Raw genomic sequence first — 27,287 nt, forward strand, 5'->3', positions numbered from 1 at the left:
CTGAAAGGAGAAAACCTCAACATGTGATGCTGCCAATTACAGCTACAATTTTTTTTTCGCTTTTTTGTTTTTGTTTTGCTTTCCTTTGCTTATCTATTTTATAATTAATATTTTTGTAAAGTGTCTTAGAGAAACTTTTAAAGCGCCTTTAGAAATAAAATGTATTATTATCATTATCATTATTATTACAGCTGATTTGGAATTTCAAAATAAAAGCCATTGGAAATGAAGCATATTAGTGATAATTTTTGATATTTTCAAAGTGAGATTCTTTAAAAAAAAATCTGTTTCCACTGACTAATTACAGTTCAGACTAAGGTAGACAGAATTCTTTCTTTAATCTCAGAATTATGACTTTTTTTCTCAGAATTATGACTTTAATCTCAGAATTATGTCTTTTTTCTCATAACAATAATAATAATAATATTTAAAAAAAATGTACCTTAATTTTTTTTTTTCAGTGGCCCTAATCCTTTTCCGTACAAAGGGATGTTAATAGTTGCATTGAGTGTTTTTTGAATTGTGTTTTGAAATAATTTACCAACATGTTAGACAATGAACATTGTGATATGAGTACATAAGCAAACCAAAATCTCCATGGTCTAGGCGTCTAGGTCATAATAAAATTTTGCAAGAGACACAAATCAGTTGGTAAAATGGCATCAAATAATGAGCTGATGTTGTCGCCACTGCCTGTTGGCAAGTGGTGACAAAATCAGGTGAAGCGAGATCGGAGGGAAGCTGTCGCTTTAAGAAGTAGTTGCATGGAGAAGCTGGTGATTTTCCACTCAAACTGATATTAAACGCGCACTAGCTCGTAGAAACAATGGTCTCACAGAAAAATACATCAAATTGTGTCACTCAGCGTTAAACGTAGACTTCAACACAAGGAACAACAGACTGCTTAATAAAACGAGAACAGGTAACCCGGCATCTTCTTCACATATAAAGCCAGTGTATGATAATTATGTTTCTATTTAAATACAATATAACTCTTTTGAAGATGACAGCTTTCAAACCGAAATTTCAATATTAATGAACATTGTTAAGAATGGTATGTCAGAAATGTTATTCGTCATTATGGTTTTGGACAGAAGGCAAGCTGGTTAATTTGAATCTCTCATATGCAGAACGTTTGCATATATATTTTTGACATGATGCTTTGTCCCAAGTATTTTCATGATGCTACCGCTGTAAAAGAAGCGTTTGTTTTTATCCTTTTTCAAAGTTAAAAAAAACAACAACTATTAACTTTAGCGCACATTTTTCTGGGTGATAAAAACACAGCTGCGGCCGTGAAACTCAGCTTCCTGTATTTATATCCGATAAAGCCCTGTTACTGTTACTCGTCTCTCCCTGATCCTTTTTGGAGATCTGCTGTGATGCGTTCAGGCGCACCCCGGAGCCTGCGCTGTGACAAGTGATGTATGTGTGTGTCTTTGTGGAAGGGTCTGTCTATTGTCTTCTGCAAGCTCCAGGTGCACCTTTACCCTCCACATCCAAAAGTCATCCACTGAATGAACACATGAATGAATGAGTGAGTGAAAGAATGAAATATGCTCAACAAAGAATAGCCTGCAGATTAAATCCGGGGAACCATGACGGTTATGAGCTCATGCTTAGTGACTCATATTTAACCTACTTATATTTTTCTACCCCAATACCCTCTCAGCAGGATGAACCCCCCTGGGTCACTGTATTGTTATTGGCTGCGGGGGCTGAAAGAGTCCCCAAAGTAGGGGTTCTGGAGTCTTTCAGGGGGGTCTGTGAGGGGCTTCCTGAGGGTCCCCTGCTAATCGAGGGTCCTCTGATAGTCAAAGCACTTATGGCGAAAAAAGAGAATTTGAAGAGTTAAAGCTGGGGTTAGTAGTCAGATTTAGATACACTTTTTGTTATACTGGTTAAAATGATCTTTCTGTCCCGATGGTAATCAATACATAATGTGTTCTTAAAGAAAGAGTGAAAAAAGCTGCTATCTACAGCCGGAGTAAACCTGGGAAAACACCAACCGATCCCTGCCATCAAGAGCCAAATTATGAAACCAATCAAATCCCGTCCTGCCATTCTGCCCGCCTCCTGCGCATACATTTCATGTTTGTTTGTGTTTTTAACTTTCACTATGATAATGTTTTGGTGTTTTCTTACCGCTGAGTGAGACATGAGTCGACGTAGTGCAAAACACAAACGATGTGCTTAGGACTGGTTTTGAATAAGTCACGATCATATGGTTGCGAATCAGTGGCGCTCGTACATGTGAGCGGGGGCGTGGTTTTGGAGGAGCTCCGAGGGGAGTGGGGGAGGGGTTGGACGGAGTCTTGAGGAAATGCTACATTCAAATTCATGCTAGTTTTCTGTGACTACCAACTCTAGCTTTAAATGTCTTGAAAAGTGTCATACTATGAAAAGGGTTTAGCAGATGTCAGTGTAATTTTTAGGCAACAAACAGTTTTTGATCATCAGTTCTAACTGAAGTGTGTCCATTGTACCGTTTGCAAATGAAGTCTCTTAACAACAACAGTGTCAATCAGCCAGAATGGTGACTGTAGAAGTTTTCCTTTTCTCATTAAATTCCAGCTGCTTTGTTCACAACAACATTTTTTGAACTCTCATTCTCTTAGCTTAAGGTGGCTTGTGGAGGTCCATGTTAGCCATCTTAAAAGCAGTTAACATGCAGGGGCTAAGCTTAGCTGAAAGCGAATCAGCGTCGCTCATGCATGTGAGCGGGGGCGTCGTTTTGGAGGAGCTCGGGGGGAGCAGATTCATGCTAGTTTTCGGTGACTACCAACCCTAGCTTTAATGTTTAAATATTTTAATGTGAAAAGAGTGGGGGTTTTTTGGTAATTATGCAGCTATTGCGGATTTGGCTGTCATATATACAGTCTTAGTTACTACTATTATTATTCTGTTACTGATATGGTAATTGTTGTCAATGTTGCTTTTTGTTCTCTTGTCTGTTTTTGAGGATGCCCTAGCTTGAATGGTGGAATATTTTATGTCTTGGTCCAATGGTTGACCACCGGTTGTTTCCGGTGGTCTTTCTACTGTAAAGAGTGCAGTTATTGTTTTGTTTTGGTTTGTTTTGTTTTGTTTTGTTTTGTTTTGTCTTGGTTTGTTTTGTTTTGTTTTGTCTTGTTTTGTTTTGTCTTATTTTGTCTTGGCCCTTTTGTTAAAATGTGAAAAATCAATAAAAATCTTGAAATATATAATGTGAAAAGAGTTGATTCAGAATATAGTTTGGAAGCAATTGTTGAAGCTGGACCATGGTGTTCAAATTGCACTGCTTTCACATAATTTAAAGAATCATATAAATAAGTTAAAACACTAAACACTTGCAGATAGTGACTGCTTTGTTCTGTTTCAGTCAGTGCAGTGGGACAAGCACTGCCAGAACTACTAAAGAAGAAATAAGAAAGGTTCAAAATATACATTGCGTCTTGTTATGAGATACAAGCATAGAGACTACTTACAGCGGTGTCCAAAAATTAAAAGTAACACGCTGATCTCTGAATGCACGCTCAACCTGTGGAGGGCTCGTTTATACAAGACAGTTATCACTGTTTGTTTATGCTAAACGAGGCTTCAGACTGCAGTTTATTTCATATATTGGCTAGGACTCAAAGTTATCTCCCCTTTGTCTTCACAAAGCAAAAGACTAACATGTGAATGGTGATACTTTTAAATCGTCCAGAATATACAATTTGATATTCATCCCAGAAGTAGACATTTGCTATTCAAATTAAATAATTCCCCCCTTTATTAGGACACTTTTTTTTTTCTGGAGGAGGACCCCCCAAAAAATGTGTGAAATAAATGAATGCAAAATAATCAGGATAATTGTGAAACTGTGATTTTTCTCAGACTATAATCGTACCACAAAAATCTCTAATAGTTGCATCCCTATGGACTCAACTTAATATGTTCAACATTTGAGTTAAAGACAATTTTACACTCATCCTGGGAACATATGAACATTTTCATATCGTAGCATATTGAATCAGATCATATCTTATCGTAATGTAACGTAACGTAACGTATTGTATCGTTTCCTATCATATCGTATCATACAGTATAGTGTGCTGTATCGTACCTTAGACTGTATAAAATATAGATGTAGTAGCCGTGACATCGCCCATCTGTTTCTGAAGCGCTGTTTTGAGGCCAATCGGCGGCAGCAGCCAAATTGCTGCTGTTGAGCGATTGTGGCGTAAAGAGGCGGGCTTTGAGCCTCCTAGCCAACAGCTACAGTGTTCCCGCCTGTCAATCAAGTCAGCTATGCCTCTCATTGGAAGACTCGTAATCTCAATATCTTCAAAATTGCTGCGTTGGAAAAAAATGAAACCCCCCTACAGTGTGTGCCGATTGAGAAATGAGCTATCCAGACTACACTCGTCTTTTGTACCAGGCTGTAAACATGTTTATTTCTGCTGTAAAGATCGTCTTTTTTTCAATTGGTGTGTATGTGGTTTCCGGTACTTCTGGAGCCAGCCTCAAGTGGATCCTCGATGAACTGCAGTTTTTAGCACTTCCACATTTGACTCATATTTTTAGACCAGAGGTTGCCGCTTGATTGTACCCCCAATGTGCTGTATCATAACTTAATGTAATGTGACATTATATAATGTATCATATTGCATCAGATCGTATTCTATCTCAAGAATACAATGTAAAAAAACTTCCTTCGAGCTGGGATAGGAAAGCCACCAATCCAGTTTGACCATATGATGTTTCCTTTCATCCAACAATAACTTCTCCCGCAGGATCTCTGTGGAGATATACAAACACTGAGTGATATACAAACACTGCAATGGTTACTCTTTATTAAGGGAGGAACTCTTTTATCAGATGACCTACATGAAACAGGCTTTTTTCTTTCTGCATCTACCTTCAAAATACAAATCCGGTGGCCTCTCACAATAGATTAAGCAATGTCTGTGAAGGGTTATGCAACCAAAATAGTATTCAGAGCATGACACTGGCCAAAATATTAAGGATTATAGCGCCATGCAAAGCTAAGAGGTGTCAAAGGTGTGTATCATCAGATGATCCTTGTCCATCATTTAAGTGTCCAATTCCTGCAGAGGACTGTTTTAGTTTTTAATTGACTCTTGCATGCCAGTCTTTGTCCGGCCGTTGCAAGCTCTTTGGAGAAGTGAATGGTATCTAAACAGACCGATGAAGAGCAGAGGAGGCACATTACCTTATTAGGAAATGTTATAAGCTTGATACTGTACGCGTTTACATTTCCCAGATAACAAACCACATGTCATGAAAGAATTGGGGGCCGGGGATTCTGAATGTCCTGCATGCCAGGAATTATCACAGCCAACAAAAATAGTTTTCTCACAAAGATGCTCAGAAGTGGCGTGGGGATGTTATGAGGGGCTCCTGAAACGCTGAATGCTCATACAGTTCATCCACTTGTTCAAGATCATAACTCAGAGCAGCGCCTCAGTGTTGGAGCAGCCCTGCCTGTCTTTTTCCCTCTGACTTGTCCTCTGTGTCTCCAACATGAATAAGAAGTGTGTATGTGACACACACTAACCCCCCCCCCCCAACAACCACCACCACCACCACTCTTATGTATGTGTGTGTGTCCACTCTTGTGTGTGTGTGTGTGTGTACGTTTGTGGGCAGGGAGAAGTGGGAAGTGGAAATTTACAGTCTCCCACGTTGGTACCTGAGTTGTCGGTCACAGCCGTGCTGCGTCCAATCTCCACTTTGGATTTAATTGTCTTTAGCCAAGGGGCGGGTCCTGCTGTCAGCTCCACTTCTCCTGACCCGTGTCGGCATAAAGGCATTCAGTACAGAGGAATGGTGACAGCTGAGAGAGAGGAACTCTATACATAGCCGCAGCCATGAAGGAAATGTAAGTTTTCTCATCTGCCTTGCTCGACAAGGATCCTTGATTTTTCAGGAATTTGCTTTTGTGTGTGTTGAGAAGTTTTTCTTGCATTATTTGTCTCTATCAGAAGAAGTGTAAGGCTTCAGTCGGTCCTGAAAATAATTTGTTTGAATGATAAAAGCTTCAAAAAATTGAGATGAAAGGCAAACTAGTTTAATTATTGTCTCTTTGATTCGTTTTGACTAGAGCTATGTGTAGAAAGAGTGATACATCTCAGGGTTCAGGCAGCAAAAGTATTGTCCTGAAATGTTTTCTTATAAGGTTAAGGAATGTGTGTCTGGTTTAAATCCCAAGGACAGTTTTCCCTAAGTCTTATCTGGCCAGCAGACCATGCAAGCAGGTGAAAGCATACGCTGAGCAGACGCAAGCAGGAGAAGAGGGGAAATTGGATAAAGGGGGGGGGGGGGGGGGACAGGATGAGAAAAGCGGGTGAGCAAGAACTGATCCAGTTATGTAAGGAGGTCTGAGAATGGAAAGCGGTTCGAGTTGACTTGACATGCAAAACAGGAAGAGAGAAATCCTAGAAAATGACGGGACGTGGTGTGGATACTCAGAGGGATGGAGGGGTTGTTGTTGAAGCAGTGAAGAAGTTAGGAAACACACAGTTCCCAGTAGGAATGTGAGGGTGATCTTTCTTCTTAATGCATGGGGCCATTCCTGAGAAGAAACCAAAGTTGTTGTAACCACTAGTTGTTGTTTCTCAGTTCTTATTTTTCTCATGTTATTCAGGTCATCACCATCTGTTTTTTAAGGCCATAGTTTAGTTTCACCCTTTTTGTCAATGGGAACAAAACTCAGGTTAACAAATCTTTTCAGGTTTTTTAAAAATTAATCTGAGCTCAGAAAACAAGACAGAACCAAGAGAAAGCCTTCCTCAATCTCAAATTTTACAAGAAAAAAAGACAGCTTCAGCATTGTTCTGTACTGTTCTTCATCTTCTGCCAGCTATGTGCTTAAATCACAATTCAGTCTGGACTTGTCTTACGCAGTTATTCCTGTCCTATTAGGGCTTCTTTCCTCCTCTGCGGCTCATGCTTGGAAATAGGATACCTCGGTGTTAATAACAAATCCCGTCTTTCTTGGAAAGGCCGTTTACAGTGTAAACACTCTAGTGAACTTAAGCTGTTGTATCTTCCTCGGAGCAGGCGCAGCTTTGGAAATGCACAGGGACGTTTTCCTCTCTAAATTTGGATTACAGTGGACTCTGACTTGTTGCTGATACGCTGAGCAAAAGCTTGAGGAAAACTTTTCTTGAAGGGTCGGGTGAGGACTTAAAAGCGGGTCCAAATGTTCCCTTCCTGTTCTATCGGTGACAATGTGCCCCCCTCTGAGCTGCACAAACCCACCCTGAGACACAGAAAGTTGAAAAGACAGAACAGAAACACTGATGTAAATGTGCACAGGCATTCACTTTCGGTCTACTTAAAGCTGTACACAGTGCAGCATGAATATTAAGTTTAGATTACAATATATGCAGGAAATAGATTGCATAATGGAGGCAGATAAAAGTTGTGATGTATTAAATATTAGAATTGGTATTCTATCACCACTTTGCATGAGCAGCCTGTTAGGAGCCCTACAAAAGTGTCTGTAGTCTGTTTGACCTCCGTGCATCATTTGTTCAGATTAGCCAGATTAGCAACATAGTACTGTATATCAGGTACTCAGTGGTTACACAGCATGCTGTAACGCAATCAGGGGAGACAGTATTATCTCTCAAGTGCTCCGCCTCATCCATGTCTTATCCTGCTCACCTCTGTCTCCCACTCTCTGTTTTTGTCTCATGTCCTTTCTACTGTTTTCTCCCTGTCCACAGCATGGCACAAAAAGAAAAGCTTCAATGCCTCAAGGACTTCCACAAAGATACCCTCAAACCTTCACCAGGGAAGAGCCCAGGCACACGGCCCGAGGACGAGGCCGAAGGGAAGGCTCCTCAGAGGGAGAAGTGGGCCAGTAAGCTCGACTTTGTCCTGTCGGTGGCTGGAGGCTTCGTCGGATTAGGAAACGTCTGGCGCTTTCCTTACCTTTGTTATAAAAACGGTGGAGGTAGGAAGAAGACGCACAACTGATGAAAGAATAATGAAACAAATGGTAATGAGAGCAAGATGTCTCACTCTAACTTGATTTATGAATCCCTATCTCAGGTGCGTTTCTCATCCCTTACTTCATCTTCCTGTTTGGGGGAGGCCTGCCTGTCTTCTTCCTGGAGGTGGCGTTGGGGCAGTACACATCTGAAGGAGGGATCACCTGCTGGGCCAAGCTCTGCCCCATCTTTACTGGTTAGCCCAGGCACATACACACCGCACACACTGTGACACACGCAAAGGGCTTTTTGCACCAGAACACAAATCGTCCCTGACAGGATCATTTATATTTAATGCTAAGTAAAAGGCTCATTTGTCCAAACAAGAATCCTGCCCTGATTTACTTCCTGTTTCAGTCTAGTCCTCATTATTTTAATCATTATTCAACATAATATTCAGCTGAGCTCCCCTCCCTCCCTCTTCTTTTTTTCTCCTTCTTGTGTAATTGAACCACTTTTTCTTCATTAGGCTGCATTTTTGTCAAGTAAACATAATTTAACAGCACAGAAAGCAACATCTTAATATGTAGAGCTCTTGAAACCTGCAGTCCTGGAGGTCTCTGTATTCAATATCACACTTTATACACTTTATATGCAGGGTCACGTTTAAGTGGAGGAACACACACATCCACATGTGCCGCCCTACACAAATGCTTGGCAAGCAGTCATGGACAAAGTACACAGCTTCATTACTTAAGTCAAAGTATAGATGCTCCAGGTCAAATATTACTCCAATACAAGTGAAAGTTGTTCAGTCAGATTATTACTTGAGTTAAAGTACTGAAGTACTTGCTTTTAAAAATACTTAAGTATTCAAAGTACTATTTAAAATATCTCAAAACTTTGTATTTTCTACAAAGCATGAGTGCAGTTAAGAATACACAGGAGTACATTCTGTTACATTATGTTTATTTAGAAACCATTACTAGAAATCTCTAAAAACTATACCATGGAATAAAAACAGACACTAAGTTACTCCAAGCACAGACAACTTAGTTTGAAATGTTCATCTGGAATGAAACAAATGTAACGTAGCTCAACACGCTTTCTCCGGTTGGACAGTGAATGTTTGTATGTTTGTGCAGAGTGGGAAACAGGGAGAACATTTCAAACCATACGTATCATTCTTCATTTCAAAAACCTCTAACACGAGCTGAAGATATGGACATGGGTGCTCAGGTGGAGAATTATAGCCATCATTACCACCTCGACATGAACTGCCTGATCTGAGAGAAATCTGCTCTGTGTTTGCTCCACGTTCAACCGTGGAGATGCACGATAGACAGGTACGACTAAACCACTGAGACAAACAGAACTACACAAACACATTGTTCTGTCTTAGGGATCAGATTTCAGAAAAGAGGAGGAAATTCATGAGCTGACTTCAAAACAAAAGTAGTGAGTAACTAAAGCATTTATAGAAATGTAGTGGAGTAAAAAGTAATAAGTTCCCCCAAAAAATAATACTCAAGTAAAGTACAGATACTCAAAAAATGTACTTAAGTACTGTACTCAAGTACATTTACTCTCTTACTGTCCACCACTGTTGGCAAGTAAACCTGAATACAAACAAAGACACCAAATGCTTGAGGATGTTGCACAACATTAAGACATCCTTGGATTTGGATATGTGACGGAATTAGGACTTTTTTGGTTGCCATGGTAATAGACTACCAGTAAAAAAGACATCAAGTTGCCTAGCAATAAGTACAGTGTCACGAAGCAGGTCTGTATATTAGGATAATTTGTGCTTTATGGCCGCACTAATTTTGTCTTTGCGTATAGATGATTGAAGGTACTGCATGTCTCCTGTGACGTTGTTGTGAGGGTCAGGTTCTTTAAGGGATCTCTTGACCTGAGATCACCATCAGCTACTGATACTTTAACACACTCCCGCCCCCCCTCTTTGATCTTTGATGCAGTCTACCTTTGAGTGACAGCTGTAGACAAGCGCTGCCGCACCACACCCTCAGCAGCTGCTGTGACTTTACTCATATTCACACGTAGGATGTGACACTGAAAGAGAGGAAAGTGTGCGTCTGCTGGATCTCTAGCAGCTGCTCACAGTCTCTCTGCTATTCACAGAGCGCTGAGGTTTGCTGTCTGTCCATCTGGCACAGCAGAGAAAGTCCGCAAGTGGCCGTAGGGCCGGCCAATCACAAATCTCTTTATTGTCCCCCCTCTCCTGCACTCACGTGTTTTTATCACCGGGAGAATTCATGACTACTTCCTGAACACCAGTACACTATTGAGTACGCACACATACACACACACACCTGTCACAGCTTTGGCTGTCTATCAGCTTGCATTTGGTATGTGGGAACGAGGAGGTGGGGGTGACAGAGATGATGAGTTTAAAAATACTCTGGCGCAGTGGAAGAGTACCGGGGATTTCTGTGTCCAGGTTCGTGGCAAAGTCATCTAATAATAGAGTAAAAACACTAAGGACATTATAACAGTAGACAGGCAAGTTAAGCTTTGGAAATGTTTCCCTCTAGAAAGAATCAACTGTTTTGTTCTTTGTTTGTTCTTTTGGTCTTTGAAGTTATTCAACAGCAGTAGTCTCACCCAAACTCTTGTATTATGTCTCTACAGCTCTTATTTAATCCTCCTGTTATGTTGCGGGTCAAATTGACCCATTTTAAAGTTTTAAAAAAATGTCTAATGTCACAGTGGATGAAAGGCTAGTAGTGGTCTTCCGAGGTTCTTTCCATCTTAGGTAATATATGCGTTCCAAACCAGCTTAATGCAGCATAAAAATCTGTGCAGCATGTGACAGAAGAGGTGTCTCGTGTTAATTTATCAAAATCGCTTCATAAAAAAGAAAGCATTCAAAATGTAAAATAAAATAAACAAAAATCTATGTCATGTAAATCTATTGAATTTATATTTAGGTCTTTTCAATGTACATTACAAAAAGTTTTACAATTAATTTTCATGAAAAATTAGTGAGTTATCCTCATGGACCATGATCTGTGAGGATTAAAGAACACCAATTTTGGATCATTAAAAATGCCCCGGGTCAAGTTGACCCAGGAACATTATTGCTGTCTCTAAGAAACGAACATTACAGGAGGTTTAAAGAGTTATTTGACATCAGGCAGAAAATCAGTTTTACTAGCCATGCTGAAATACATTTTCAACTCAAGACAACTTAAATATATCTGATGGATCCTAAACCATACTTGACATTGATTTCAAGATGTGCTGACACACCCTGAAGGAAACTTTAATAGATTAGTTTTATTAAAACAATGATAGTAATTAATGATGAGCCCACAGAGATTCATGATTGTCTTTACATTTCCTCAAGGAAGGCTGTCAGGCCAAATAACATCTAATACATTCAAACTGTCACACTGGACTCTGCTTTATTTTCATGCTTCTGTCTATTTTGGTTTGTATTTCGCAACAAGCTACATGGCAATGCCATCACTGAGCTAGCTTTGTCCTACTCTGGAATTTCCACTTTCCACCACTGAAAGCTTAAATCTTATTCTTCTAAACCAAAGTTCTAGTTTAGATTTGATAAACTTGATTTTCTTTTTTTTTTTCTTTCTTTTCAAGAACACATTTTAGTGGCAAAACAACAAACCAAAGCACCCACCAACATTAAACATTAAAACAAAACTGCTTCTCAGACCAAAAGCCATCTTTTATGCAGATATATATATAAAATAAAATAACATGAAAGGGTAGTACACAATCAAAAAATAAAGATATCATATTATCTCCACAAGATTCGGTCAATATATTGAGGTTTATATCAGAGAAAACTCATTCCTTCTCCTCATCTTCTGACAGCTCAATACTTTTCACGAAGGCAGTAAAGGGTCCCCATATTTTTTCAAACACGTCACTTTTTCCAAAGGAAGTGTTACAAGCATTTGTCTAACCCAGTGTGATATACTTGGTCTGTTTATATTTTCTCAAAATATTGCGATGGATTTTTTGTTGTGCAAAAGACACAAATCCATCATTATCTGGTCATTTTTAGTAAACTTATGATTATTTGGGTAAAGTCCTAAAATAATAAGCCTGGAATCCATCGGAATATCTTTTAAAACATTTTTTTCTATCGTCTTTTTATTCTCTTCCCAGAACACTTTAATCTAAGACCTCCCTTCCTTTGTTACCTATGTTTGTTTGATACAAAAGTGAACACACCCCATTAGTAGTTGATGCACGTTATGTCCATTGGCCTTGTTGTGCCACCCTTTACACAACTTGTGATTTTATTCAAGGACCTTTACTGGACACGCCTCTAACAAAGTATGTTAACAAGGCCATCTTTGTCGCATTAACGCCTAAAACACAAGTGTGTTAATACAACTAAACTGTATTTATTAGCATAGGTAGTCTAAACACACCATCTCTCTCTCTTATCCATGGAGCGTATTAGCTCATTGTTTTGGTTAATGCCTGTTTTACTCTAAGTGCTCTCAACAGTGTTATTTTGAGCATTAGCCCTGCATGTGCACTAGCTAATCACAACCAGACAACACACAGACAACACTTTGATTTTGTAGCAGCTAAAGAGCTTGATATATATGTGCTAAAATTACACTGTAAGGCTGTTATGGCTTTAACCAGTCTTACTTGGAAGAGAGAGTTCTTAAAATCTCCTGCACATACCCTGCTCACAGCAAAGCAGCAGACAAGCACAGTTGGCTGCTGGTTGTTCAAAGTGATAGCAACAACAGAGGTGGGCCAACAGTGAATTTTGGACCAACATCACTTATTACAGACACAAGTCCAAAAGATTAAAGTGTTCCTCTGCATTGGCTGGATGTTTACACAAGCAATTGTTTGCTAAAAGCTCACTAAATTAACATTTTTATTGATGTGTCCTCTGCTGCCCCTACCTAACCAAAAAAACAGCATGTTTAAACTTTTCACACAAGATAAAACTTTACTGTAAGTGACTTTTAAAAAACAATAGAAACAACAACACACAGATTGTATCTTCAAGCTGGTGATACAAATCTGCCTTCTCTTCTTTCCCCCCTGCAGGAATTGGCTATGCCTCTGTGGTGATTGTATCACTACTGAACATTTACTACATCGTGATCTTGGCCTGGGGACTTTACTACCTGTTCCAGTGCTTTCAGCCGGAGCTCCCCTGGGCAAAATGCCATCAGCCCTGGAACACAGAATACTGTATAGAGGACACAGTCCGCAAGAACAAGACCCTGTGGCTCGCAGCCAACATGACCAACTTTACCTCTCCGGTCACCGAGTTCTGGGAGTGAGTATCAACTGACAGCCAGTCTAACTGAAACATACACACACACACACACACACACACACACACATGCACACACATTTGAATTCACTTAAGTAACACTGTTTATCTTGCTTGTGTAAATTTAAATTGGCACACCCCTACAAAAGACAAAGTTGATTCGTAGTTCTCCTGCAGTTTACTTTAAACGTTTATTTTTACACTTCCTCAGAGTTTGACTTTTACTTTCAAACTGAACTGAAATTTTAACCAAACTCAGACTGTTTACAGATTGCCTTGTTGCTTGTTTGACTTTGTTGACAATTCATCACAACAAACCGAACCAAATCTGAAGTGTTGATACTGAATAAACCCTTCAATGTTTCAGCCTTTCCAAACAGCCTCCTTCACCACTTTAGTTTATTCAGACTGAGGCCAAGTTATGTGTTTGATTTCCACTTTTATTGACCTCGTAATTAGTCTCTCATCACTGTAATCTAGATTTGTCCTATACTCTACATCCTTGTTTGTTTCTCAAGGTGTAACCTTTGCTGCTTGTGCCACAAGTGCCTAAGTGCCACAAACCCCCATTAACCTTCTGTATCCCTCTGTGTCTTTTGCAGGCGCAACGTCCTCAGCATCTCCTCTGGGATTGAGGAAATCGGGCCCCTGAAATGGGACCTGGCCCTGTGTCTCCTGGCAGTGTGGGTCATCTGCTTCTTCTGCATCTGGAAGGGAGTCAAGTCCACAGGGAAAGTGAGTGCTGAGGCGGAGAGACATCCTGTACTTACTGTGTTGCCTGGATGCTGTTTGGCCTTCACTTTTTACCCCGACGAGTCATTGACAAAACACTGTTGCCTGGAGAAAAAACACACATGCCTGGAAGGCCGTTTGTTTGCTTGATTTAAAGACACACTCCTCAACACTGTCCTGAAAGTTGCTTGTTGGCTAGACTCACTGTCGGCTGTAGACAGTTGACTTGCTTCTCCTCAGCGCTCTCTCTGTTTCTGTTAGTGTGAGAGAAACTGGGCTAGAGCCAACAGGAGGAACTCTGGGAGGGAAATTATTAACTCTTTTAGGAATTATTGATGGGTTTATTTCTGTATCTAATGCAATATTTATTGTTCTTATTTGGGGCCTTGAAATGATCTTTATTAACCTCTAACTTAATAGAAAATGTTGTTTTTGTTCTTGTTCTTTTTGGCATGGGCTCGATATTTAACTTATATTTTAACTTCTGTCTGCATTATGTTCACAGACCCACCGTACTTTTTCTAACTTTCGTCAGATCACAAACAGTTTTGTTGCAGTGATAGCTTTCTAAGTTAGAAACGAGAACATAAAAAGAAAGTTAGCTTTTTTCCAATTCACCCCAGGGACGGTGTGTCTTAAGCTGTTGTTCTGCGATTTGGCTAAAATGTCTTTGTCCTTTTCAGGTGGTGTACATAACAGCAACCTTCCCATTCGTGATGTTGATTGTGTTGTTGGTGCGTGGGGTGACCCTGCCAGGTGCATCTGAAGGGATCAAATTTTACCTTTACCCCAATCTGACCCGCCTACAAGATCCAGAGGTAGGGATGAAAAGCTCTTCTTTTTTTTTCTTTTTTATATAACTGTACTCAGCTGTGTAATGTCTAATAAGAATGTCTGAAGCAACAAGACCTATGTTTAATGTTTGATTGTTTTGAGCACGTTTGTGAAGCATAATGATTCCTTCAATGTGCAAACCCATAGAAGGTGACATGAATAGCAGTTCAACATCTGATTGCATGATTTTCTCTGAGTCACGTCAGACATATTTTAAAGGTTGTTTCACAATGAAGACTTCCCCTGATACCATGCAGACACTTTATCAAGCTACCTATTTTTTTTTATTATTACACAAAATTATAATACAGCAACACAACTCTGACTGGACAAGGTCTAACACACACTGATACACAAACTAAAAGAGAAAAACAAACACATATACAAACAAATAAACATGTGATAACCCACAACAGGACAAGACTTGGGAGCAAGGGGTGGAGCGTAAATATTGTTCAGTGTATAGACAAAGAGATAGAAAATTGAAGCTAGAAAATTGAAGGAAAAAGAAAAAAAAAGTATACATTCATGTTCATTCAAATAAAAGCTACCTATTTTGTACTGTTAAAAAAATAAAGAAAATAAATTTCACTTAAAGGAATAGTTTGTTATTTTTAGAAGATTGACACCTCTTTCAAGTCTGTTCAGTAAAAATCACACTCTTTTAAGTGTCAGTTTTTAATTTAATTTATTTTATTCTATTTTATTTAACTAGAAGAAAACCACATTTAGATTAAAAAATCTCCTTTTTAAGTGTCTCCTGGCCAAAATCAGCAGGCGCACATTCCAGAAAAGTTACAGACAAACAACACATAATCCTAAAACATTACAACATATCATGAATTTCAGAACAGAAATCATCAGTTGAAGCATCTACAAACTGAAGCATCTTTCTCAAGAGCCTTCAGTCTGCTTTTTAAAACAACAGTTAATACATCAGTGTTATACTGAGTTGTAGTTTTACATGCCCAAATCTATTTTTTTGGAATGTTTTCTTCTTATGTAACTTGATGACATCATATCAGGAGTGTTCAGATTAACGTCAAAACAACTGAAGACAGGTCTTAAACTATCTGCGCCAACCCTGAGCGTTTGAAATAAATTAGATTTCACTTTAACAATCCAGAGAACAAGATGTTTATGAGTTCTCTGATAAATTGTCATAACTAAAGGGCAAATTTAATTTAGTCAGAACTTGAAGTAGCTTTCCTATTATGGATATTTTTCTGACTGCTATTAAAAAGGGGGAAAAAATAGTCTGTGCACCTCTTCCTCTGTCTCCCCAGGTTTGGATTGATGCAGGAACCCAGATTTTCTTCTCCTATGCCATCTGCCTGGGAGCAATGACGTCACTGGGGAGCTACAACAAATACAAATACAACTGCTACAAGTGAGTAGTGTTTCTTTGGGGGTGGGAGGGGGAGTGGGAGTGTAGTAGAGACAGCAACTCGTGTCAGAGACGGTTGCGTGAAAAAGACAACAAAAATGGGAACTTCGGTTCCACCTGTGTTCATTAACAACCTCCATGACATATGTGTGACATAGGGACTGTTTGCTGCTGGGAGGCCTCAACAGCGGTACCAGTTTTGTGTCTGGCTTCGCAATATTTTCCGTCCTGGGCTTCATGGCACAAGAACAAGGGGTGGACATTGCCGATGTGGCAGAGTCAGGTACGAGGGTCCAAGGTGATGGTAGCAGTGATGGTGGGCGCTGCTGCCTTAAAAAAACAAAGAAATAAATAATTGGATACTCATTAAAGTTCCTCTAAACAACAGCAAATTATAACTGACAGGAGAAAAATAAGTTTTTATAATTCTTGGAAACGATGATGCTGAAATGTAGAGGTATCGGCAATTGCACACCCTTTGATTAAAAGCCTCAAAGAAACAGAATTGTGACTTCAGCGTTAACCATGCTCCACCTTTTCTGAGCGCTGCATTGGTCAACCGTTGTGTTTCAGCGACACAACCAGCTGTGGCGTTAAAGAGCTCCTGCATTGGCTCCATCAGCATTATTATTTCAGGTGTTCAACAGCACCGGGTGTCCTCATATGTCCCACATTCAACTTGCTAATGTTTTTAGTGGCTTTACAGCTGGTTTTTTCTGTATGTGCACTGGCACCCTGAGGTGGTAAGCCCAGTCGTTGTAACAACCTTTGGATCTCCTGAGGTGGATGTTTCTGTTTCCCCCAACGGTTCTGTTTCTGCCTTCTTAATTTTTTATTCTATGTGGACTCTATAGGAGATGCATCTTCTTTCAGCATGCTCGCTCTCTTCCCTTCAAATTCAAGTGTGACTACTTTTATCTCTGCAACTCAGATATAATCATGTGGAATCAAACCACCACTGTACATCAATGACAGTAAAGGTGTAATGCACATGAATGTGTACAGTATAAGAACAAATCTGTGCCAAAATCTCTGTTTTAAAGCACATTTTCATTATGAAATGACATGCTTTTTTCTCTGCTGTTCTGTTGAGGCACTAGTTTATGAGATTGCTGATTTTGTGTCTCATGCTCTGACTTCATTTCCTATCAAAGTGGTTTGTGGATTTTCTAAAATCCTCATCTGCTTTGTATTTATCAGATTAGATTCCATGTTATCGTAATTGCACACACCAAGTACAAGTGCAGTGGGCTGCAGTTTAGCAGATTAGCACAGAGCTGCATGACAAAATAGAGATGAATGACTAGGATGAGGTGAATGTAAAGCAGCTCTGGCATGTCAGTGTGTGACCATGTGAACAGAGCCCAACAAGTAGTGTTTGCTTTTGAATAATAGCGATATGTATAATGTAAACAGTGAGCAGTTATGTGCACATTTTAAAGAGACAGGATGTATATTCTACACTCTTGGCATTTTAGTTCTTTACAGCCACATGACACATGAAATAAAAACTCAATCCAGTTAAATGCACCACATTTCTTTTAAATGTTAGACACACTAGACACATTAGATTATGATAACGCAAATTATTGCCAGTGCCAGACCCTGCTCAGTCTCTGAAGCTCAGTCTGTACAATATTTAGAAAACAAATTCTACATATTACTATTATTTTGTCGTCCTAGCTGGACTCAGATAGATGTACTAATCCCGTCCTCTACCCCTTCTCCCATCCCCACTCTGTTCTCCCTCCAGGTCCCGGCCTGGCCTTCATCGCCTACCCCAAAGCTGTGTCCATGATGCCGCTGCCAACCCTGTGGGCCATCCTCTTCTTCATCATGCTGCTGCTTCTGGGCCTCGACAGCCAGGTCAGCATTTTCCCAATCCCTCAGTGGAGCTCTTAACAGAGGAGTCGGTTGGTGTGTTGCCCGTTAATTCCATTCAAACACCTCTCAGGCTCCTCATGTTTTAGTTTGCTCCTGCCAGCCCACAATGTGTAAAACACATTTAGTGTCTCTCTGATCCACATTTAACGTCTGCACGGGATCAGATAACAGGCGGACAAGAAAAGCAGCCTGCTCACAACAAAGGTATTTTACTACCACTGTGTGAGGATTACAGCCCTTTTCAATGCCCTGTAATCACACAAATTAAGTTTTTAGGAGCTGATGGGTGTTAGCTAGATATTTTCTCAGAAGACGTCATTATAACAGCTACATTGCGAGCTATCTAGCTGTGACAGGAGCCAGAGCTTTGATTAAGACAAGATAATCTAAGTAGACAAAACATAAGTGTCCACCCCGGGGATTCTCTGGCTAGATCACATTTCCTGCCTCCAAGTGTAATTCTATATCTGTGCTAACTCAGTCCTTCACATGGCCAGCTACTCATTTCAGCCAACCCAGAGATCAGGCCGACACTCTAAACTTGAGCACATGTAAATACTTCTGCGAGTACGGCTGCTTCCATGAGAGAAATAGTGCCGGTGACAGTGCGTGCGTGTGTGTGTGTGTGAGTGCGTGTGTGTGTCTGGTGTGTGGGTGAACTTACTGACCATAAATTTCATGCAGATTTACAGCCCTGAATGCTATATATTGTTAACATCCCTCACACATACATGCCACTGTTATGTAAGGAGGTTTTTGTTTGGGTTTTCAAGCAACAAAGGGGGGCATGTTTCTCACTGCACAAAGACAGCTTGCTTTGATAAATAGAAACAGCTTCATAATTTTTCTCATGACTTTATGAGGCAAGGAGAAGACGCTGGGGAGAAAAAGAAAGAGAAACAGACAAAGAAAGGGAGACTGTGATTCTCTGTTGTTTTGTTTCTGTGGTGTCTTGGTAGCAACAAACCAGTGTTGCAGAGAGGAGCCCTGTTTAAACTTCACATTAGTGACCAACAAAGACAGCTCTTATTCTCTAAACACAGAAAGACACATTGATTTTTTTTCTCCTCTGAGGTCTTAATAGTTGCTTTTGTGCCCACAGTTTGTTGAAGTGGAAGGACAGATCACCTCCATTGTGGATCTCTATCCGGACCTCCTCAGGAAGGGTTACCGACGAGAGATCTTCATAGCTGTGATGTGTTTCATGAGCTATCTCCTGGGGCTCGCCATGGTAACAAAAGTAAGTTTACCTGACAAACACTCAAAGGCGTCTCCGAACTCTCACCTCTGCTGCTTGTGTCGTGTTTAGAGAAGGAAAAGACACTCTGTGTATTCTGATCGACAGCACAGATAACGCCACAGACTTTCCACTTGCTTCATTGTCACAACCAAATATGGCTCCCTATCACCTCCTCCACTCACTTCCTGTATGTCTGAATGGAACAATTCGGAATGCCGTTTTCCGTTTAGCCGTTGACCACGCTTCAATAACGTTGCAGCACCTGTTGAACTTAGCCTCAATTGGTAGGGTGCCAGGCATTCTTGTACACTGCTTTCAGCACCCCTCCACCACCACCCTGTCCCTGCCCTCTCTTATTTAATACCTCCTTCTACCTCTGCGTCTTTCTTTCCTTCCACATAAATCAGTCAAATCATTAATGCTGCTCTCCTTCTTTTCTTTTTCCAGGGTGGCATGTATGTGTTTCAACTCTTTGACTACTATGCAGCCAGTGGTGTGTGCCTTTTGTGGGTGGCATTCTTTGAATGCATCGCTGTAGCCTGGGTGTATGGTAAGTGGAAACGACTCTATAAGATGGGTTTCTGTAGCAGTCTGTGTGTGTCGTTTTTCAACGTAATGATCCCGAAGAGCACAAATGATCTCTTTGGTGGTAAACAAAGGTGTCCTTGTGGTTCTTTCAGCATCAGTAGTAAATATGTTTAACTGGATACAGGGGCGTGAGGGGCGAGGGGCCGAGGGAGGAGGTGTTGGTTCTGCGCTAGATTTTGATTGGCTATCTTGGGTTACTCCCTACAGATAAAGATCTATCATTAGGCTATGAACATTTAGCCTAGCGATGGAAACCAGGACAACAATGAAAGCATTTGGGTTTTACATCAATAAAGTAGCTTGTTTCAGGTGTTCATTTTTCAGCAGTGCTATCTGATTCTCTAAATTACTTAAACTATTTATTTATTGATTTATTTAACCTTTAATTTACAAGGTAAAACATGTTTGAGAACTAGATATGGCCAAGAGGCACCAACAGGAACACATACACATATAAACTACAGTCACAAATAGACATATAAACATAGAATAGAACAAAAGTGAACAAGTAAGAAGCAATGTACGACGTGAGGTGTAAGAAAAGCATGTTTGTATATATAAGTATGCATGTAAGTAAAGTCCAAAGTGATCAGCAGGAGCAACAGTCAACAACAATCTGTTGAAGTTTAAGCTTGAAGGTTGTGAGTGGAGTCAAAGTTGAAAGTTTAAGGGGTGTTTTGTAAGATATTCCAGTCATTAGCTGTAGGGATGCACCTATCCTACTTTTTAGGTCCCGATACCGATATCAATCACTGGGCTTTGGTATCTGCCGATACCGATACTAGCCGATCTGATCCTGGTATTGATTTAACAATCTCTATTCCTTAATGTGAGGCTGGAATCATGTTTTGGCAACTTTAGGCTTTTCTGATTTGATGGTGAACTGTACCTGGGTTCCAAGTGATAAACCAGAGGCTGGAATCCCTTAATTTCAAGGATCCGGAACAATTAAATCCAATAACCTGTCTGTTTTTTCACACTTTGAATCCATTAATAGAAGGTTTCTTCCTTCTTTGCAGTCAGCTACAGCTCACGTAAACTTCTTCCTTTGGGCTTCCATTATATTTTTCAGCGCAACTGCCATCCGTCGAAACATGTTGCAAGTTTGCAGCGGAGTTGTTAGCAAAAGAAGCGTTAAATGCACCTAAACTGCAGAGCTTCTGTATTTATCTTCCATCATGCTCCACTGGGCATAAATGCACGGATCGGCCGGCACTGATGACGTAGGAGACGCACATGTCTGTTTTAAACACAGAAAAGCATAGAACTGAGATGAATAGATCTGAAATATGGTTCGGCACTATATATCGGCCCCTTGTAACCGATATCCGATCTAGCTCTTTGAGTCCGATCTAGATGATATCCGATACCAGGATCGGATTGGTGCATCCCTAGTTAGCTGCTGCAAAACGAAAGGAATACGGCCAAAAAATAGTAGAAGTACTGGGGATGATGAGCTTGATGTATTCACTGCACCATGAACCTGTCAAATTTTAGTCTTCTGTATGCGCTGTCTTTACAAGGAGCTTCATAATTCTCTGAGACTATGAACAGATGTTGGAAAGTTAAACAAGTGTTGGTCTCATTCTGTATTCCCATTTCAATTTCTTCCCTCTGTGATGTCAGCGGTGCAACATAACATAGAAATCTTGCCAAATATCTAAAAATCTTGCAGCTTAATGTTACGGCCACAAACTTGTACATTCGTTTTTGAGAAACTGAGCTTTGAGCATAGTTTTGGCATGTAGCACAGATTTATATAATAAAAAATCCTTGGCCTCTCTGCCACTCTGAGAAGAGGCCAGTCAGAGATACAAATCCCAGCAGCAGCAGCAGCAGCAAATGTTATGTAACAACAAAGGTGCCATAGTTTCTGAATTGACCAAGAATTTAAAGAGAATTACAAATTGTGTTTTGAGTTTTGTCCAACACCATAGTCTGGGACTTCCAGACTTTAAATAGTTGCGTAATTTGGTCAAAAAAAATGGAGAGTTGTACCTTTTAGGTCTTTAAAAGACAGTTGGAGCCAATAACATAACTTAAATGTACCTTCATCAGGCCTGACATCATTGAGCCTAGTTTATTTGTCTTTAAGTCATCTGCAATTTTCATTAAGAAGAAGAATCAAAAAAGCTAACCAGGCTACTTATCATTGTCTTATTTTGCCTTGTATTAAACTAGAACTAAAAGATAGATTAAAACAACAATAGTTAACATTTATTAATGACCATAGGGGGAAAAAACAGCCTCTATCAAGGTCCATTTAGCACAGAAAAAAAGGTAAATGATGACCTAGTAGGGAAGTTATGAAGCTGTGAGTGTTTATACTACAAACAGTAAATGGTTCATGACCGAGTGGAAATATACGAGGAAGCTCAGGACAGACAACAGAGATAACAGGCCACTGAGCTGCCAAATTCCAGAGGTGGATATGAAGGTCATCTTCTAATAACAAGACATAATACTTCAACAGTTGTGACTGATATGGATGTACTGTTCTTGTTATTTTGACCAACTGGTGAAAAACAAAGCAGCTCTCAATTTAATTATCACTTCTTCTTATCTTGTGTGACAGGAGTTGATAATTTCTACGATGGTGTTGAGGATATGATCGGCTACAGACCAAACGCTTGGATGAAATGGAGCTGGACCATAATCACTCCTGTCCTTTGCATGGTGAGAGATTTTTGAAGCCACAGCTTTTGTCACTGTATTGCTTATGAGTTCATCAGCAGGGACATGTGACAAATGTTCTTATTTCATGGCCAGAGAGAAGCACACAACCTGTACTAACCGAGGCATGTGTTTGTTTCTCAGGGCTGCTTTATCTTCTCCCTGGTGAAGTACAAGCCTTTGACCTACAACAAGGTCTATCTGTACCCTGACTGGGCTATTGGTTTGGGCTGGGTTTTGGCCTTGTCCTCCATGATCTGCATCCCCATGGTGATGGTCATCAAGATCTTACAGTCTGAGGGACCCCTGCTCGAGGTGAGCTGACTCAACCTTTTACTTTTTATAGAAATAGTTCAAAGCTTTTGGAAAAAAGGTTAAGAAGTTTTACAAGGGGATTGACAACACTCTCATATTCATGTACAGTGTAAAACAGCTAACCTGACTCTGACCAAAGTCATACAAACCCAATCTTCCTGTAGATATAACCTACATATCATGTCTCATTTGTTTTATCTGTAAAAAAAAAAAGTAAGTACAAAAATCATAGTTTTCAGTAGCTTGTCTACCCGTGCAGGCTGAGAATGTAAACGGTGAGGAAGCACAACATCTGTGGAAAGTGAAAATGTTGTCAATTAGCCTGCTATTATTCTGTCACCTCCAAGCGGCAACCTCTGGTCTAAAGATATGAGTCCAGTGCGGAAGTGCTAAAAACTGCAGTTCACTGAGGATCCGCTTGAGGCTGGCTCTGGAAGTACAGAAAACCACATACACACCAATTCAAAGAAGCCGATCTTTACAGCAGAAATAAACATGTTTACAGCCTGGTACAAAAGACAAGTGTAGTCTGGATAGCTCATTTCTCGATCGGCACACACTGTATGGGGGTGAATTTTTTCTAACGCGCCAATTTCGAAGATATTGAGATTACGAGTCTTCCAATTAGAGGCACAGATGACTTGATTGACAGGCGGGAACACTGTAGCTGTTGGCTAGGAGGCTCAAAGACCACCTCTTTACGTCACGATCGCTCGACAGCAGCAATATGGCTGCAGCCGACCATCGGCCTCAAAACAGTGCTTCAGAAACAGATGGGTGACGTCACGGATACTACATCCATATTTTATACAGTCTATGGGGCTAATGTTAGCATTACTTAACATCAAGTAGCTTTTTGTAGCTTATGTTAGCTAACATTAGCTACATGTAACATTAAATGTCTTGAAAAGTGTCATACTATGAAAATGGTTTAGCAGATGTCAGTGTAGTTATTAGGCAACAAACAGTTTTTGATCATCAGTTCCAACTGAAGTGTATCCATTGTACCATTTACAAATGAAGTCTCATAACAACAACAACAGTGTCAATCAGCCAGAATGGTAACTGTAGAAGTTTTCCTTTTCACATTAAATTCCAGCTGCTTTGTTCACAACAAAAACATTTTACCTCCCATTCTCTTAGCTTAAGGTGGCTTGTAGAGGTCTATGTTAGCCGACTTAAAAGCAGTTAACATGCAGGGGCTAAGCTTAGCTAATAGTGGCTTTATAATTCTACCTGGTATTAGCGAACATGCAACTTTGGCTGTAGCCAACATGCCATGTTTTAGAAAGTGTCAAAAACTGAAGACGGTGTAGCTACATGCTATTTTTCTGAATAAACAAACATTATTTTCAATGATCAATTCCAGCGGATGTCCACTGTACTATTTTTCAAAATACAGACATATGCAAGGCAAGGCAACTTTATTTGTATAGCGCATTTCATACACGAGGGTAACTCAATGTGCTTTATATTAAAACATTAAAACCGGGCGCAGACTTAGCCTAATGGTTAAGTTGCGTGCCCATGTAGCAGGTGGCCCCGGTTCGAAACTGGCCTGCGGCCTCTTTCCCGCATGTCATGCCCCCACTCTCTCCCAGTTTCGTACTCTATCCACTATCCTCTCCTCCATAAATAAAGGTAAAGGTTTAAACCCCCCCAAAAAAACAAACAAAATAACAAAACAAAAATTAAAAGCATTGGAAACATTCAGACAAACATAAAAGAGCCCAATTAAAATGACAAATATAATAAAACATAGAAAAGAAAAGGAAAATTAGAAATATATTAAAAGTAAATTCAAAATGTGCATTTAAAGTGAGTTAAAATAAACTAAGATAGGAAGGCAGTGGCAAATAAAAAAGTCTTAGTCTTTGATTTAAAAGAGGTGAGAGTTGGAGCGGACCGACAGCTTTCAGGGAGTGTGTTCCAGATATGTGGTGCATAATGACTAAACGCTGCTTCACCATGTTTCGTTCTGACTCTAGGGATATAAAAGAACACAGTGAAGCCCAAAGTCAGAATTGACAAAATTATTAAACTTGCACGGTAAATGTTGGTCAGTTATTTGTAAACATGCTATCAGATTAGCTTGCCAAGGGTGCAGCCTGCTATCCTGATGCTATCCCTTACATAAAACTGACCTCCATGATGTTCTAGGCTATACTTGTTGTTTCCCTTGCTTCCACTCTTTATGCTAGACTTGCGTACTGTACTACTCGCTGTGCATTTACAGACGTGGCTTTAGCTTGTCATCTGAGTCCCAGCAAGAAAGCAAGTCATTAAACAAAGAAACCCCCTTGATATTTCATAATAAAATGTGAATGTGATTTAATAAGACACGCCTGGCATACAACCACAGATGTGGTTACATGTTGAGATGCAATGTTTGTCATTTTAGATTTGATAGCTATCATGTTGGGCCTCAAACTGCCTCACTCTCTGATGATCATTAGCCTAATTCCCCCATCTTCTTCCCCCCAGAGGATAAAAGCTGTGGCAGCCCCGGCGAAGTCAGGCGTGAGCTCTCGCCCGAAGGAGTACAACGTGAAGGGCAGCGAGCTGACACAGCCCCTGGACCCAAATGGGAACAATGGCTTGATGAAGCCCACCCACACCATTGTAGAAACAATGATGTGAGCGCTCTCTGTGAGAGGAATAAGATTGATGTGCTTTCTGTGTTATTATCATATTTGCTAACATGATAATGGTAGGTTTACATTGTCCAGTATATTCACATTAGAGATACTCTAGTTTGATTTCTATGAAGAGTTATATTATTGTTGTATTTTTTTTCTCTTGATTTATTTTTTATTTTTTACTATATCAATATTGTTGATGTTAAAATTGTTGTTGCTGTAGTTGGCACTGATCTCAGTTTAGGCAGTATTTGAGATAGAACATTTTCATTGTTTACTACCTTTCTATTGATTCCAGAGAGATGAGGAATTATTTTTTTGGGTGAATTAAAATAAATGATAAAATTCTTGTTTCACAAGATTCAGTTAACTAAATTTGTTATTAATCATGTAAAAGTTAGAAACCGTCCAAACAAGTGATTGTGGAAGTCGTCACAGCGAAAGCTAACTTCTACTGTCATACCTTGTTGATGTTGTTGATCCCCACAGTGAAAATGAATGTACTATGAGCCACCCACATCTCTCAGAGAACATATCCATAACATGTTCAGTGGCAATATGCAGTGTATAGAGCTAAATCTTGCTTGACATTCTCTACTTTAAAGATTGAACATGGCCTTGGCCAAATACTGTGAGAAATGCGTTCATATGAAGATCCATCCTCAAAACCATTTGAGACAAAATAGTACAGGGATAAACAGCTAAGAGAAAGTAAGGAGAAAAGGGAAGTGGCATTTTTAGAGTATTTGTACACTGCCTGTGTGACTACTATAGTCAGTCCCAGTGCATTTATTGAAACCTCTCTTTGCACTTTATATGTTGTCTCACCTTTATTGTAGTGTTCATTTTTTGTTGCAAGGTATTGCAGTCACATTTGCAACACATTCAGGAGGAAATATTTTAGCTTCTAACCTTTTTGATATTAAACTTTGATATACAGTATCTAGTTGTCTCCTTGCTAAGACAAGGGCAAAATAGTTAGTAATCTGACACCAAACATTCTGATTCATGATCAATTTTAGCGGGATCTGTGAGAACATCACTAAACAAAAACAATGCATTTTTATTGACATTCATACAGCTCTCTCCATCGTGCACATTTCAGAAGCAGATATGCTATACAGCATTACCACTGGATTCTAGTTTGTAATGTTCAGTGTAGGCATTTCTAGTTGTAGAATTTGAATTGTTTGTAAATCACATATGCCTTTTTGTAACAATTTTATACTGTACATCCTGTAAACACCATCACTGATTGATTAATTTTTCTGAAAATTCAAGCAATTTGTTTTCTTAGTATTGACTGTAATGTGAGCCTGGGTTACATTTTTCAGTGTGCAATATTCATTGAAGCAATTGTGCTCCATACTCGCTCAAAATGCACCTTCAAATTCAAAATGGTCGTAATGTTCAATAAAGTAAGGAGTTTTTATCCTGAAGCATTTGCAGAATCCACCACTGTACTGTGCTGTTTTGTCAGTAAAAAACTTGTGTTACCTGGAAATTCAAGTGTACCAAAGTAATTTTGTCTCACAGTTGTCCCTTTGAGATGCACATTGCATCATTTCTATATAGACTACAAATAAACATCTTTTTCTTTGGAAATGTATTTGTTACTGTGTCTTTTATTCTTCAAACGTAACCATCTCGAAAGCACTAACTCCTCATTATCCCTGCAAAGATGAAAATGGCTTTTACAAATGTTTCATGAAAATGTCTTAAAGATGCTGGGAAAATATCCTAGAAACATTCCAGAGTATGTCCA

The 27,287-nt window shown here is 39.7% G+C and overlaps 1 protein-coding gene across 2 annotated transcripts; it reads left to right on the forward strand.

Annotated features, from left to right (window-relative positions):
* Positions 1–783: 783 nt before the first annotated feature.
* Positions 784–27,127, forward strand: LOC117821491 (sodium- and chloride-dependent taurine transporter-like). Of its 2 annotated transcripts, XM_034695810.1 has the most exons (15): positions 784–922; positions 5,635–5,866; positions 7,719–7,948; positions 8,047–8,181; positions 12,999–13,233; positions 13,833–13,965; positions 14,646–14,780; positions 16,083–16,186; positions 16,342–16,466; positions 17,937–18,049; positions 19,170–19,307; positions 19,755–19,857; positions 22,471–22,571; positions 22,713–22,883; positions 25,368–27,127. In XM_034695810.1, the coding sequence occupies exons 2-15, from the start codon at positions 5,856–5,858 to the stop codon at positions 25,521–25,523; spliced, it is 1,890 nt and encodes a 629-aa protein (XP_034551701.1). In that variant the 5' UTR covers positions 784–922; positions 5,635–5,855; the 3' UTR covers positions 25,524–27,127. The 2 variants fall into 2 exon arrangements, with proteins under 2 accessions (XP_034551701.1, XP_034551702.1); XM_034695811.1 differs by lacking the exon at positions 5,635–5,866.
* Positions 27,128–27,287: the final 160 nt, after the last annotated feature.

Source organism: Notolabrus celidotus, chromosome 11 (assembly GCF_009762535.1).
Source record: "Notolabrus celidotus isolate fNotCel1 chromosome 11, fNotCel1.pri, whole genome shotgun sequence".
NCBI classification, from domain to species: domain Eukaryota; kingdom Metazoa; phylum Chordata; class Actinopteri; order Labriformes; family Labridae; genus Notolabrus; species Notolabrus celidotus.